Below are 16,993 nucleotides of genomic sequence, written 5' to 3'. Positions count from 1 at the left end.
TATTTTCTTGAAGCAAGGTGAGGGGACTCCAGAGGCATAGAACTGAGAGTGAGGGAAAGTTCGTCTTTACGGCAGAATGCCCATTCATAAATGGGGGAGGGTAATTGTAATAAATCCCTACTATAATAACTGCTGCAGGCAGGGATTGGCAGTGGATGCCAAATCCAGGTTGTAAGGAACCAGGCTCTTCACGTGGTCACAAAGAATCACACCCCAGCTTATTTATTCACTATGGTACCAAGTCTTAAAGGTACTGTCACAGTGAAGAAAACTGACACATATCACCTTAACCGACTGATCAACTTTAATATGACCAGTAATTGAGAGTGACCCTCCAGGGACCGCAGAGAGACACACTGAGAATGATCCAACATCACCTGTGTATCTTCTTGCCAAAGATGCTTGATCTTAATATAATCATGAGAAAACAATCAGATAAATCCAGACTGAGAGACATTCTCCAAAACAACTGGCTTGGATTTTTAAAAAAATGTCATTGTTGTTAAAGAGAAAAAAAGGTGAGGAACGATTTTAGACTATAAGAGATTAAAAAACCATTAGTACTAAATGCAATGTGAGGCTCTTAATTCAATCACAGACTCATCTCCCTCTCAAACAACAACAACAACAGAATCCTAAAAAGGACATTTTAGGAAATTTAAGTATGGCTTGTGTAGATAACAGTGGTGTATCAACGTTAAAGTTCTTGAGTGTGATGAGTGCATGATGCTTTTGTGGAAGAATGCTGCATCTCAGGAGAGAGAGAAGAAAGTATTTATGGGTGAAAGGTCACAGTGCAAGATAACAAGAGAAGGCAAAAGAGAGGCAAAATATAGCACGATTTGGTAAATCTAGGTAAAGAGCGTTGGCTGTTTATTTCTTCAACTTTTCTGTAGGTTTTTAATTTCTCAAAATAAAATGTCAGGGGAAGAAAGAGACACGGAGCCAGCTCTGGCCCTTTTCCTTTGCAAGTACAGTAAGTCCCCTACATATGCACCTGCAAGGTGCAAACTTTCAAAGATGGGAACGTGCATTCGCATGTCCAATCACCTAAGTTAGTTCACGTGTCTGGCATACACTGTCACGTGCGTGCATCCTCTACAAGTGGTTGTGCTTTTGTGTACTTTACTGTACAGTACTGTATAGAGTACAGTAGTACAGTATCTTTATTTCAAGCCCAGGATGTCCGGAAGCAAGTGTAAAAGCAGCGGTGATGTAGCTGGTACTACTGTACTTTTCAAGGTACTGTACTGTAAGATTAAAACTGTTTTATTTATTTTTTGTGTTTGTTTGTTTTCTATGTATTATTTGTGTGAAAAGTATTATAAACCTATTACAGTACAGTACTATACAGGTGATTGCGTTAGTTGGGTACCTAGGCTAACTTTGTTGGACTTATGAACAAATTGGACATACAAACGTGCTTTTGGAACAGAACTTGTCCGTATGTAGGATACTTACTGTATACAAATGAAGATTTGACATCTCTCTTTGAAATTCACCAATTTTCAGCTGTGTCTCCATGCCTGGTTGAAACTTCAGTTCTGACACCTTAATATATGTATTATATACACACACACACACACGTAACAATAACAATCTCAAAATATTTGTGCAGGGCATTACGAATCAAACATTTCCACTTATCTCACGTTATCGTCACAACAATCTTGGAAATAGCTAGACCAGGTACTGTTTCTATTCTTCCCATTTTCCAAATGAAAAACGGAGCAGCAGTAACTGAGCAACTCAAGCAAGTGCACACACCTAAGACTAGCACCCTCGTCCTCTGATTGCAGATCCTGTATTTTTTCACTACACATATTCAACATCCAGGAGGGCTTTAAAAAGCCATTGAGCCTTTCATTACTTCATTTTTTACAGAAAGTGAGAGAGAGTCTTAAGGGTATTTGTTTATCCCCACTGTCTGAGAATTCCAGATTGGCAATGCCACAGGTGGCTCTGCTCAGACCACTGAATCCGCATACTAGTAAACCCTGAGCCAGACGCTGCTTTGACAGACAGCTAAAACCCCCAGCCCCACCCGCCCAGGCTGGAGAGCTGGATAATGTTAGTCTCCCCATGTCACCGCAGATCAGCTACAGCACAATGAGGAACTTAAAGAGATGAATTCCCCTGAGATTGAGTTGACATCCCCTCAGAATAGGGAGGTGAATATTGTCACAACTCCAGCTACTTTCAGGGAGATAACTCACACAGAAGGAAGCTCACATGAGTCACAAACCCACAGCCCCAGAATACTAAGCAATTCTGTTTCCACCTGACAGCTGGGGTGAGCAGAAGCCGTCTCCATTCTCTCTCTTTTTTTTCTTGATTAAAAACAACTTAAGGAAAAAAAAAAAAAAAACACCTTTTCTGAGCTGGTGAAGACCACAAATTTGTGGTGAGGAGGTACACTGGGCCTCCAGACACGTGGCCCACGTTGTTTCTCCTTTTGTGTGTTACTAGTGATAGCAGCTGTATCCCTTCTGCCTTCACTGTTGACTGAAGATGTGACGAAAGGGAAAAAAGGGAGAGAGAATAGAGGAAGTAGGTAAATTGCATAGAATATTACCAGGATCCTCCCTTCCAAAAGGATTTTATGGAATGAGGTTAGGAATCTTTGGCTTCCATAGAAAGCACAAAATATACCCGTAAATGTTTACAAATTATTATCGGGAATATTGTTTCCTTTAAAGCCAGCTCATCACATATTTTCTTCAGCCTTGGCAAACTTAACTTCTCAGTATGTTCTAAAACTCCTATTCTCTCTATGGAATCTAGTTGGAAAATGAAAATTGTTAACCAGGGCTCTGTTCCTGTTAGATACATATCAGAGTGATCCATGCTCCAAACTCTGGAAGTTTTTCCAATGGCCCTAGAAGTTGACTCTGCAAATCTGAGGCAGCATGCCAACAACTAAGGGTGGTGAACTCTGTAATGTGCCTTTGCTGTGTTACTTAAGATTATGCAGTTTTGCTCTCGAAAGTGAGAGAAGTGAATAAGGAGGATAAATGAAACTGGCTAGAGAAACAAGTAGCTTGTGAGACAGAATGCACATAATGTGTAGAGTAAGACTAAGTGGATTAGTAAGCTCTGAGTCATGGTAGCCATAGACAAAGTAGAAAATGTGTGTACTGAGCATTGAGGGAAGGGTGATGATATTCACAATGATATTCACAATGCATCCTTACACCTATGACATGAAACACAAAACATTCAAGATACACTAAATAGGGCTTCCCTGGTGGCGCAGTGGTTAAGAATCCACCTGCCAATGCGGGGGACACGGGTTCGAGCCCTGGTCCAGGAAGATCCCACATGCCATGGAGCAACTAAGCCCATGCTGTACAACTACTGAGCCTGCGCTCTAGAGCCCGCGAGGCACAACTACTGAGCCCGCGTGCCACAACTACTGAAGCCTGTGCGCCTAGAGCCCGGGCTCTGCAACAAGAGGAGCCACCGTGGTGAGATGCCTGCTCACTTCAATGAAGAGTAGCCCCCGCTTGCCACAACTAGAGAAAGCCGGCACGCAGCAACAAAGACCCAACGCAGCCAAAAATAAAATAAATAAATTTAAAGAAAAAAGATACACTAAATATACATGAACTGCTGATTTCGAGGAACCAAGATGGCGGAGTAGAAGGACGTGCTCTCACTCCCTCTTGCGAGAACACCAGAATCACAACTAGCTGCTGGACAATCATCAACAGGAAGACACTGGAACTCACCAAAAAAGATACCCCACATCCAAGGACAAAGGAGAAGCCACAGTGAGACGGTAGGAGGGGCACAATCAGAGTAAAATCAAATCCCATAACTGCTGGGTGGGTGACTCACAGACTGGAGAACACTTATACCACAGAAGTCCACCCACTGGAGTGAAGGTTCTGAGCTCCACACATCAGGCTTCCCAACCTGGGGGTCTGGCAACGGGAGGAGGAATTCATAGAGAATCAGACGTTGAAGGCTAGTGGGATTTGATTGCAGGACTTCAACAGGACTGAGGGAAACAGAGACCCCACTCTTGGAGGGCACACACAAAATAGTGTGTGCATTGGGACCCAGGGGAAGGAGCAGTGACCCCGGGGGAGACTGAACCAGACCTACCTGCTGGTGTTGCAGGGTCTCCTGCAGAGGCAGGGGGTGGCTCTGTTTCACCATGGGGACAAGGACACTGGCAGCAGAAGTTCTGGGAAGCACTCCTTGGCGTGAGCCCTCCCAGAGTCTGTCATTAGCCCCACCAAAGAGCCCAGGTAGGCTCCAGTGTTGGGTTGCCTCAGGCAAAACAACCAAGAGGGAGGGAACCCAGCCCCACCCATCAACAGTCAAGTGGATTAAAGTTTTACTGAGCTCTGACCACCACAGCAACAGTCAGCTCTACCCACCACCAGAGCCTCCCATCAAGCCTCTTAGATAGCCTCAACCACCAGAGGGCAGACAGCAGAAGCACGGAAAACTACAATCCTGCAGCCTGTGGAACAAAAACCACATTCACAGAAAGATAGACAAGATGAAAAGGCAGAGGGCTATATACCAGATGAAGGAACAAGATAAAACCCCAGAAAAACAACTAAATGAAGTGCAGATAGGCAACCTTCCAGAAAAAGAATTCAGAAAAATGATAGTGAAGATGATCCAGGACCTCGGAATAAGAATGGAGGCAAAGATCGAGAAGATGCAAGAAATGTTTAACAAAGACCTAGAAGAATTAAAGAACAAACAAACAGAGATGAACAATACAATAACTGAAATGAAAACTACACTAGAAGGAATCAATAGCAGAATAACTGAGGCAGAAGAACGGATAAGTGACCTGGAAGACAGAATGATGGAATTCACTGCTGCGGAACAGACTAAAGAAAAAAGAATGAAAAGAAATGAAGACAGCCTAAGAGACCTCTGGGACAACATTAAATGTAACAACATTCGCATTATAGGGGTCCCAGAAGGAGAAGAGAGAGAGAAAGGACCTGAGAAAATATTTGAAGAGATTATAGTCGAAAACTTCCCTAACATGGGAAAGGAAATAGCCACTCAAGTCCAGGAGGCGCAGAGAGTCCCATACAGGCTAAACCCAAGGAGAAACACACCGAGACACATAGTAATCAAATTGACAAAAATTAAGGACAAAGAAAAATTATTGAAAGCAGCAAGGGAGAAATGACAAATAACATACAAGGGAACTCCCATAAGGTTAACAGCTGACATCTCAGCAGAAACGCTACAAGCCAGAAGGGAGTGGCATGATATACTTAAAGTGATGAAAGGGAAGAACCTACAACCAAGATTACTCCACCCGGCAAGGATCTCATTCAGATTCGATGGAGAAATCAAAAACTTTACAGACAAGCAAAAGCTAAGAGAATTCAGCACCACCAAACCAGCTCTACAACAAATGCTAAAGGAACTTCTCTAAGTGGGAAACACAAGAGAAGAAAAGAACCTACAAAAACAAACCCAAAACAATTAAGAAAATGGTCATAGGAACATACATATCAATAATTACCTTAAACGTGAATAGATTAAATGCTCCAACCAAAAGACACAGGCTTGCTGAATGGATACAAAAATAAGTCCCATATATACGCTGCCTACAAGAGACCCACTTCAGACCTAGGGACACATACAGACTGAAAGTGAGGGGATGGAAAAAGATATTCCATGCAAATGGAAATCAAAAGAAAGCTGGAGTAGCAATACTCATATCGGATAAAACAGACTTTAAAATAAAGAATGTTACAAGAGACAAGGAAGGACACTACATAATGATCAAGGGATCAATCCAAGAAGAAGATATAACAATTATAAATATATATGCACCCAACATAGGAGCACCTCAATACATAAGGCAACTGCTAACAGCTATAAAAGAGGAAATCGACAGTAACACAATAATAGTGGGGGACTTTAACATCTCACTTACACCAATGGACAGATCATCCAAAATGAAAATAAATAAGGAAACAGAAGCTTTAAATGACACAATAGACCAGATAGATTTAATTGATATTTATAGGACATTCCATCCAAAAACAGCAGATTACACTTTCTTCTCAAGTGCGCACGGAACATTCTCCAGGATAGATCATATCTTGGGTCACAAATCAAGCCTCAGTAAATTTAAGAAAATTGAAATCATATCAAGTATCTTTTCTGACCACAACGCTATGAGATTAGAAATGAATTACAGGGAAAAAAACGTAAAAAGCACAAACACATGGAGGCTAAACAATACGTTACTAAATAACCAAGACATCACTGAAGAAATCAAAGAGGAAATCAAAAAATACCTAGAGACAAATGACAATGAAAACACGATGATCCAAAACCTATGGGATGCAGAAAAAGCAGTTCTAAGAGGGAAGTTTATAGCTGTACAAGCCTACCTAAAGAAACAAGAAAAATCTCAAGTAAACAATCTAACCTTACACCTAAAGAAACTAGAGAAAGAAGAACAAACAACACCCAAAGTTAGCAGAAGGAAAGAAATCATAAAGATCAGAGCAGAAATAAATGAAATAGAAACAAAGAAAACAATAGCAAAGATCAATAAAACTAAAAGCTGGTTCTTTGAGAAGACAAACAAAATTGATAAGCCATTAGCCAGACTCATCAAGAAAAAGAGGGAGAGGACTCAAACCAATAAAATTAGAAATAAAAAAGGAGAAGTTACAACAGACACCACAGAAATACAAAGCATCCTAAGAGACTACTACAAGCAACTCTATGCCAATAAAATGGACAACCTGGAAGAAATGGACAAATTCTTAGAAAGGTATAACCTTCCAAGACTGAACCAGGAAGAAACAGAAAATATGAACAGACCAATCACAAGTAATGAAATTGAAACTGTGATTAAAAATCTTCCAACCAACAAAAGTCCAGGACCAGATGGCTTCACAGGTGAATTCTATCAAACATTTAGAGAAGAGCTAACACCCATCCTTCTCAAACTCTTCCAAAAAATTGCAGAGGAAGGAACACTCCCAAACTCATTCTATGAGGTCACCATCACCCTGATACCAAAACCAGATAAAGATACTACAAAAAAAGAAAATTACAGACCAATATCACTCATGAATATAGATGCAAAAATCCTCAACAAAATGCTAGCAAACAGAATCCAACAACACATTAAAAGGATCATACACCACAATCAAGTGGGATTTATCCCAGGGATGCAAGGATTCTTCAATATACGCCAATCTATCAATGTGATACACCATATTAACAAACTGAAGACTAAAAACCATATGATCATCTCAATAGATGCAGAAAAAGCTTTTGACAAAATTCAACACCGATTTATGATAAAAACTCTCCAGAAAGTGGGCACAGAGGGAACCTACCTCAACATAATAAAGGCCATATATGACAAACCCACAGCAAACATCATTCTCAACGGTGAAAAACTGAAAGCATTTCCTCTAAGATCAGGAATGAGATAAGGATGTCCACTCTCACCACTATTATTCAACATAGTTTTGGAAGTCCTAGCCATGGCAAACAGAGAAGAAAAAGAAATAAAAGGAATCCAAATTGGAAAAGAAGAAGTAAAACTGTCACTGTTTGCAGATGACATGATACTATACATAGAGAATCCTAAAAATGTCACCAGAAAACTACTAGAGCTAATCAATGAATCTGGTAAAGTTGCAGGATACAAAATTAATGCACAGAAATCTTTTGCATTCCTATACACTAATGATGAAAAATCTGAAAGAGAAATTAAGGAAACACTCCCTTTTACCACTGCAACAAAAAGAATAAAATACCTAGGATTAAACCTACCTAGGGAGACAAAAGACCTGTATGCAGAAAACTATAAGACACTGATGAAAGAAATTAAAGATGATACCAACAGATGGAGAGATATACCATGTTCTTGGATTGGAAGAATCAACATTGTGAAAATGACTATACTACCCAAAGCAATCTACAGATTCAATGCAATCCCTATCAAATTACCAATGGCATTTTTTACGGAACTAGAACAAATCATCTTAAAATTTGTATGGAAACACAAAAGACCCCGAATAGCCAAAGCAGTCTTGAGGGAAAAACATGGAGCTACAGGAATCAGACTCTCTGACTTCAGACTATACTACAAAGCTACAGTAATCAAGACAATATGGTACTGGCAGAAAAACAGAAACACAGATCAATGGAACAAGATAGAAAGCCCAGAGATAAACCCACGCACATATGGTCAACTAATCTATGACAAAGGAGGCAAAGATATACAATGGAGAAAAGACAGTCTCTTCAATAAGTGGTGCTGGGAAAACTGGACAGCTACATGTAAAAGAAAGAAATTAGAATACTCCCTAACACCATACACAAAAATAAACTCAAAATGGATTCAAGACCTAAATGTAAGACCAGACACTATAAAACTCTTAGAGGAAAACATAGGAAGAACACCCTTTGACATAAATCACAGCAAGATCTTTCTTGATCCACCTCCTATAGTAATGGAAATAAAAACAAAAATAAACAAATGGGACCTAATGAAACTTCAAAGCTTTTGCACAGCAAAGGAAACCATAAACAAGACGAAAAGACAACCCTCAGAATGGGAGAAATTATTTGCAAACCAATCAACGGACAAAGCATTAATCTCCAAAATATATAAACAGCTCATTCAGCTCAATATTAAAGAAAAAAACAACCCAATCCAAAAATGGGCAGAAGACCTAAATAGACATTTCTCCAAAGAAGACATACAGATGGCCAAGAAGCACATGAAAAGCTGCTCAACATCATTAATTATTAGAGAAATGCAAATCAAAACTACAATGAGGTATCACCTCACACCAGTTAGAATAGGCATCATCAGAAAATCTACAAACAACAAATGCTGGAGAGGGTGTGGAGAAAAGGGAACCCTCTTGCACTGTTGGTGGGAATGTAAATTGATACAGCCACTATCGAGAACAGTATGGAGGTTCCTTAAAGAACTAAAAATAGAATTACCATATGATCCAGCAATCCCACTACTGGGCATATACCCAGAGAAAACCATAATTCAAAAAGACACATACACCCCAATGTTCATTGCAGCACTATTTACAATAGCCAGGTCATGGAAGCAACCTAAATGCCCATCGACAGACAAATGGATAAAGCAGATGTGGTACATATATACAATGGAATATTACTCAGCCATAAAAAGGAACGAAATTGAGTCATTTGTTGAGACGTGGATGGATCTAGAGACTTCCATACAGAGTGAAGTAAGTCAGAAAGAGAAAAACAAATATCGTATATTAACACATGTATATGGAACCTAGAAAAATGATACAGATGAACTGGTTTGCAGGGCAGTTGAGACACAGGTGTGGGGAACAAATGTATGGACACCAAGGGGGGAAAACCGTGGTGGGGTGGGGATGGTGGTGTGCTGAATTGGGCGATTGGGATTGACATGTATACACTGATGTGTATAAAATTGATGACTGATTAAAAAATATATATATACATGAACCATATGAGGACTCAAAGTCTTTTTTTTGTATAATTTTTATTGTCAAGTGTGGTCTTAAATTAGTCACCCACTGGTGACTCCATTCTGGCTTCAAAAATCCTCTGTGCAAGAAATGCAAAGAGTCCATATCTGCACATCAGACTAACTGGTGAACTACAGTTAATGGCTAGGTGGATTTGTCCCTGAGTCTTTCCAATAGAGCAAGTGTGCTATTGACCCAGGCACCTTCTGTCTGCTGGTGCAGATATTCAAAAAATATCAATTGAATGAATGAGTGAATCTTATTATTGAGTTCTTTTCTAGATACACTTTTGAAAATAAAATCACAGGCTTAAGATCACCTTTTGACTGAACAGATTAACCCTGGAAAATCTATAATTACCTAATTTTAAAGGGCATGGAGAATTTCAGAACAAAATTTCAAGGAGAAAAATGTGAGCTAGAAGAAAATTCCATTGCCAACTGTGTACCTTGATTCTACATGGCCTCACCACAGACCCTGGCCAACCCTGCAGCTTGGCCACCTGCATTTGATTTTCATCACATTATAATTTTAGGGTCTTAGTCGTCTCCTATGCTTACCTTTGAGAGAGACCCAGAGAGAAGGGAGTTTTATGTGTATGTGCGGGGCATTCTAGAAATGAGGCTTCTGTTTCTTCCCCTGCTGTGAGTGAGGTGCTGTACCCACACTGCTAACTCCTTCAGAAGCCACTTTATATGTTACCTCCATTTTCAGGGGAGGAGACTGAGCCTCAGTGAGGATAGAAACTTGCCCTAGGCATACAGTCTAATAGGTAGCAAAGCCAGGATTTAAAGCTGTGTCTATCTGATGGCCCCCAGGTCCATTTTATAGAAATATTATCCTAATGAAAAGGAGGCCCATGATGATAGAAACATGAGATTTTTCTAAAAAACCACACCAGAGACTGAAAGAACACAAAGTGAACTCAACCATCCCCCCATGTTATTTCTTAGAATGAATGAAATTAATTTCTTTTTTAACAGCATGACTTGGTGTTCTGTAAAGGATAAAACATCAGCTGAATACATCTAAAGTAGCAGTAAAATGTTTGGTGAATTCACAGTTAAGATGGAAATAAAACTGATTTAGTAAAATTGGAACACAATGTTTTTTTTTGCCCTGGGCTTGGTAGGGTTTGGCTCATCCTCTTAGATATGAAAATCACTTTCTCCAAATTAATTTCTTGAAAACTCAGCTGTCTTAGCCTTTCAAGCCAGGAGGTTAGATTGATCTGACGAACACCAGAGGCCCTCAGAGCATCCTGGCCAGGGTCATAAATGAAATGGGTTAGATAATTTTAATATTTGACATAGTAATCCTCAGGGGCAACTGAACTGCAAAAGAATCATACCTCCATTCATTTCTGCTCATTTAGGTATCAGCCAGATTTCTGGAGAGAGATCTGGCATCTGGATGCTGCTGTTAAGGCAGATGAGGAGAAACGGGATGTAAGTGTCCTGGCGGCTTCCCTGGTGGCGCAGTGGTTGAGAATCTGCCTGCCAATGCAGGGGACACGGGTTCGAGCCCTGGTCTGGGAAGATCCCACATGCCACGGAGCAACTAGGCCCGTGAGCCACAACTACTGAGCCTGCGCATCTGGAGCCTATGCTCCACAACAAGAGAGGCCGCGATAGTGAGAGGCCCGCGTACCGTGATGAAGAGTGGCCCCCCACTTGTCGCAACTAGAGAAAGCCCTTGCACAGAAACGAAGACACAACACAGCCAAAAAAAAAAAAAAAAAAAAAGTGTCCTGGCGCCCTTTGCCAGCAACCTATCCTTCTTAATATCACCCTGAAATATGCTGAACCAGATCAGGTACCAGAATGTTCATAGATGTTAGGAAACCAAAATAGGTTTTCAAGTAGAGAAAGGTGATGGTGGATCTATTTAACTTTAGAGCTTCATTCATTCAATCAAACAACTTGTTCACTCATCCATCTAATCATCCATCTATCCATCCATCCATCCACACAATAAATATTTATTGAGCCCCCAGTATGTGTCTGGTGCTCTGCTAGACTTGAACTAGAGTTTATAGACCTGTGTGGTCAAATAGTAGCCACTAGCCACATGTGGTTATTGAGCACTTGAAATGTGGCTGGCCCAAATTAAGATGTGCTATAAGTGTGAAATACATAACAGATTTCAAAGATTTAGTATGAAAAAAAGTAATGTAAAATATCTCCTCAGTAATTTTTATATTGATTGTATGTTGAAATGATAATTTTTTATATATTGGCTTAAATTAAAATATATTTTTACAATTAATCTCACCTGTTTCTTTTTACTTTTTAAACATAAGTAATAGAAAATTGAAAATACATATGTGGCTTTCAAAATATTTCTATGGAACAGCACCGTTATAGCCTATTTGCAGAAGATTTCTTCCTATTATGTTTTTTTGCGGGGGGACAGATTGAGGGTGTCTTTCAGGGAAGACAATAAAATACAAAGGCAGAAGGGATGATCCATGGTGGCTAGACAGTATTTCTAGGTTTGGGGGTCATTACATTTTTGTTCTGAAAACTTTACTTTGGATGCTAAATATCCAGGTCCAGTGTTCTGGAATTGAGAAAGTGTAGAAAATTTGGGATCCTGTAATGTTTGCCACTCTCTGGTATTTCCTGAGCTGTCACTGGATGTCCTAGATTCCTGAATATCTGTAGATTCCTGCTGGCATATGTGGACAGTAAAAAGATGGCTTAGAAAGAAGGAAATTCTTTGGAATAGGTTGTTTGACATGATGATGGTATGGGAATTGAGTGAAGCTAACTTTGATCTTGTCTCTCTTATTTGAAATAAGACATCTGGGTTGTTTTATGTCTGCATTGACCTACTAGCAGGAAAAAAATAAATAATTTGAACTGTAATTAGATTGAGAATAACATCTAATGACTCAGGGAGTCTGCGAGATTAACTAGTTTTGGCAAAAAATTCTAAATAAATAAAAGAGGACTCAATGCCAAATTTTTTTAAATTAAAATTTAATTAAAATGTAATTTAATTTAAAAATCATCTTATTCTCAGGTCAATGAATTTAGTGGCCTTTCTTCTTTCCTATTTTAAAAAGCTACATAAACTAAAATGGGTCCCCTCTTTTTTCTACTATTCACAAGTGGTACATGGCTTATAGCCTCCTTTCATGCCCACAATCATGCTCAGTCATTTCCTCTCTGGATCAATGAGAAGAGTATGGATGGAGAAGTTAGCCTAGCACTTGTGAATGACAGAAAACCACACCAAAAACTCCTAGTGCAGGTCCTTAGACACACAAATGCTCTGTGTCTATCCATGTCCAACATGATTCATGTTGGAATGAACTTTCTCTTGACTAATGAGCTTAAGAGAAGATTTTGAAATATACTTTGGGGATTTATGGAAGTGAGAGACTTAAGAATGTGAGTATCATGGAGCTCAAGGAACTGTCAGTGACTCTACTGGGAAGAACACAGAAGTATAAGAAAGAAGAAATGGGACATGGGACTGATTTTTTCTGGAATTGGAAAACATGCCATCAATGCCAGATATTATAGCAGAGACAGATGGCATGGCAGGTGCTGTGAAAGAAAAATGACTTACTACTAGGTGAACCAGAAAAAATAAACAAGAAGGACAGAGGAAAAAGTATACAAGTTCCCCTCTGTTGTCAGGAACATCTTCCCATAGCTGTAAAATGTCTAATTGCATTCCACAGGGTTGTAGATTACAAAGGCAGTCTCACCCCCTTCTCCATTGGTTGCACTTTGGGAATTTGTGGCCATTCTTTTGAAAGGACTCACTTTTTGTCTAGTGGCTTTCTAAGGAAGGAGGGAAGGCAACAACTAATTTGATACATGATGCCAATATTATGAAGATGCTACTGCTAATCTTTTTCTGGCTCAATTTGTTGTCATCTGATATGTAGAAACTGGATGAAACTCATGTTGGTTTATTCTAGAAGTGTTCCCAATTAACATCCTTTCATGGTGCGAATCAGGAGGATGGGGTTGGCATTTTAATAAATTTAAATCAAAGTTGTTTAAAATGAGTCTTAGAAAGCTGGGCTAAGTTCTCTCATTAGTTCCCCAGGGTTTAATATAGGTGCCTTGGCAAAGTCATAAGTTAGGGTGTGTTGTGGGTCCATGGAATTGACGGGGAATGGTTGAAACCAATAAAGGTGATCTACAAATGCTAAGGGTTTACTGTGAGGCACACATACAAAGAACAGTGCCAACATATGTAGATTTAATATAGGAAAATTCAGCAATATGCACTTGGCAACCACTGTCCCATCACTTATATTAGACAGAAATGGATGCAGTTGAGCCTAAAATTGCCAATGTGAGTTGCTAAAGTAAGAAAAGTATGTGAATGATATTAAGGCTGTTACCAAAAAAAAAAAAGGTGTCTGGGAAAGTATCTAGTGATGGTTTTGTCACTATATTTGGAAAAGAAATTGAGTAATTAAAGGATACAGAGTAACATTGACAAACAAGTCATTACTATAGGGTTTTCAAGGGTAATTTTGATTATACGTAACATTTACTTTTCTATTGTTTTTAGAAACCCTAATAGCCTTCCTAAGGTAGACCCCATTGTACAGGTACAACTTTCACTCACATACACACATATATGATTCACAAAATCATTGCAAAAATGAAACTTAATAACAACATGGAATCCAGACATAGCTTGCACACCTTTTTTTTTTTTTTTTTCATTTTTAGAAGAGAAAATGCACCCAAGGCTACCTGGAAATCCCTGTCTATTTCTTATTTTTTTCTTATTTCCTATTTCTTCTCTCTGTTGCCCGGATCAGTCCTTTCCTCTGTTACAGTAAAGAAGGAAAGACTAAATGTAGAGAATGAGTTTCTAGAGACTAATACCAAACTGGCCCTTCCATCTGGCTCACCTTGGAACAAATGAGTGTATTGTTTGAGGATACACATTTTCTGCAAAGCTAGGGAGACATCACAGGGAAGCTATTTCAATCTGGAATAAGTCCTACATGGGGACTTGCCTGTAGTGTGAACCTGCTAAGTCATTCCAGAGGAATAAGCCTCGGAGTCTTATGTGCCAGCCAGAAGTGGATCTCTCTTTGCTGGGGGTGGGAGAGAGCAGGCTACATTCCAGCATAAGGAGGTTGGTTGCCGCAGAGCTTTGAAATGCCATGTTTCTTGACCTTATCAACAAGTACAAATCTCTATTTGACACCCTTCATTAGACTTCAGAACTTGGACAATGACTCATGATAAAACAGCTTCCTATTCTGCTTTGTGGAATTTTTTGTAAGAAACTCAGAGAAAATGTAAATATTCTCTGATTCCAGCGGAGACTGGTTAATGCTCCAGTTATACATTCTATCAGGTAGCAATCTGGTTTGTTTTTGTTTTTGTTTTCTATGTTTTGAAGCTCCCTTCTGATAAATGTCAACACATAATTAGTCTTCATGTAAGAGATACCATTATCTTATCAGTATCACATAGTTTGGCTCCTAACTGAGAATTTTCTCCTTCTGTAGGTATATAATGCAAATTATAATGTTTTCTGTTTCAGAGACTTCTATATTATATCCCTCAGATTAAAGATAGTGGTAGAATGGGGAAAATGAGCCAAAAAAAAAAAAGATGCTGAAAAATCCCAGATGTTCTTCTTTCCTGTACATAGCATAATTGCAAAGGACATTTTTCCAAAGAGGAAAATAGTCACTAGGCACTTAAAATGGGAAGCAATTTCAGTCTTTCACAGCCGCCACTGAATGGCATTTTACTTGACAATTGTGCTCATGTGATAGCTTCAGTGCTCTGTTTTAATGTGGCATTGAGAATAGTGTGACATATTATCCTTGCAATAAGCACTTCTTACACTAATAAAATGTTTATGATTTGCTTTATCAAACACCTATTCTTTGCTTTGATAAAAATGTGCATTTTATGTCATTTCCATGGATAATTTATTATGAATTTCCAACACTGATATTGCTTTATAATAAACTCCTAATTTACTCAAATCAAAAAAAGCAGAAAACTCTAGGAGAAAATTAGATATATAAATATATATTTTAACCATTTCTCTGTGGTTGAGAAAGACATAAATAGCAAGGAAAATAGTTTCCACAACTTTTATTTTCAGAAATGCAACCTACAGAAATATCTATATATACTGCAATCATTTATAACTTCCATAACTTCTATAACCCTCTAGCAAGAACAAACCTTTACAGAACCTGATTTATTACAAGATCCTGAACTACCTTTTGAATAATCAAAACTAAATTTACCTTAGTGTAATTTTATGTCAAGTATTCTAATTCTTTAAAAATTTGTAAAATCCATGTCATATAGTAAACCTCAAATAACCAAAACATTATTTTTTTCCTTCTTTTTCCCAAATATCTTCATTCTCATTCACCTCAGGTATATGATAATCCATATGATTATAAATCTCAATTAACTAGAACCTTCTTTTAAATTTTTCCTCCCAAACTATCTTCAATCATCCTAGGTAGTTTCCATAAATAAATGCAGATTGAAGAAAATCTGGTTTTAGGAACATTCTGAAAGCTTCCACAGGGAGATACTTAAATTGTCTTTAAACAGTTGTTAACACAATGGGGATAAAATATTGCAGCTCCTTGAGAATCAAAAACCAGATTGCAACGAAGAGTCACATTTTCAAGTAGTCGCTCCTGTAAAGCCTCTGCTCATGGTAGCACTTATCACTTATCACCACAGATTGGAGACTAATCCGACCTACAGTCATTATAAAGTAAGAAGACCCTCAGAGAGCTCACTCCAAAATAATGATGGCTGGGTTATAAACTCCCCTTCCAATTACGTTTATTGTTTTAGTCGATCAAATCACAGAAGTGAAACGAACCTGGAGAAAGTGAGCACTGTAATGGTAGGAGCCACACTCCCAGTGCCTGCAACTGCTTAAAAATTAATGAAGATGCAAGATGCGGAGCACTGACTTTGTGGGTAAATAGTGAGGCTGAAAGACATCGTTTTTTCACGTTCAGTCAAATCAGTCTGAATATATTTCATTTCCTACTGTGAGTGTAATAAGTCGTCAAGCTAGAATCAATAACTCTAGAGTCTTTTATTAAATTTCTTCACTCACCTTCCATGGGGGTGTTACTGTCTGGTCGATTTGCGAAGACTACATCCACATACTCGAGCTGCAGCCTCTGGAGGGAGCCCTTCAGTCCTGGAAACAGAAGCAGGAAAACCTCAAAAAATCTAAATATGAGCACTATTAGAAATAGTTGAAGCTTGGTTTCCTTCAAGAATTTACTTTAAAAAAGAAAAAGCATTGGATTCGTTTCAAAAAAGACAGTGAATACTGTGATGTGTTCAATGGCCCTTGGAACCTTTAAAAAATATATCAAGGGCTGACATTTTCCCCAACAAAGAAAAGCCTTAGAACTTTCTCAATGGTATTAGTGCTCCACCGGAAATCCACACTTGGTAATGACTTTTCACGGTGGCTCCTGTGTGTCT

General features: G+C 38.8%; 1 protein-coding gene across 5 annotated transcripts in view; it reads right to left on the bottom strand.

The window, feature by feature from the left end:
* Nucleotides 1-16,993, bottom strand: part of KCNAB1 (potassium voltage-gated channel subfamily A regulatory beta subunit 1) — a 417,300-nt gene that overhangs the window by 48,294 nt on the left and 352,013 nt on the right. For all 5 annotated transcript variants that reach the window (XM_082459591.1, XM_082459589.1, XM_082459590.1 and 2 more), the window contains exon 8: nt 16,614-16,700. In XM_082459591.1, the coding sequence (XP_082315717.1) occupies nt 16,614-16,700 (87 nt within the window). The remainder of the gene's footprint in view (nt 1-16,613; nt 16,701-16,993) is intronic.

The sequence above is a fragment of the Balaenoptera physalus genome (assembly GCF_965194825.1).
Source record: "Balaenoptera physalus genome assembly, chromosome: 4".
NCBI lineage: Eukaryota > Metazoa > Chordata > Mammalia > Artiodactyla > Balaenopteridae > Balaenoptera > Balaenoptera physalus.
This window is presented reverse-complemented; position numbering and strand designations above follow the sequence as displayed.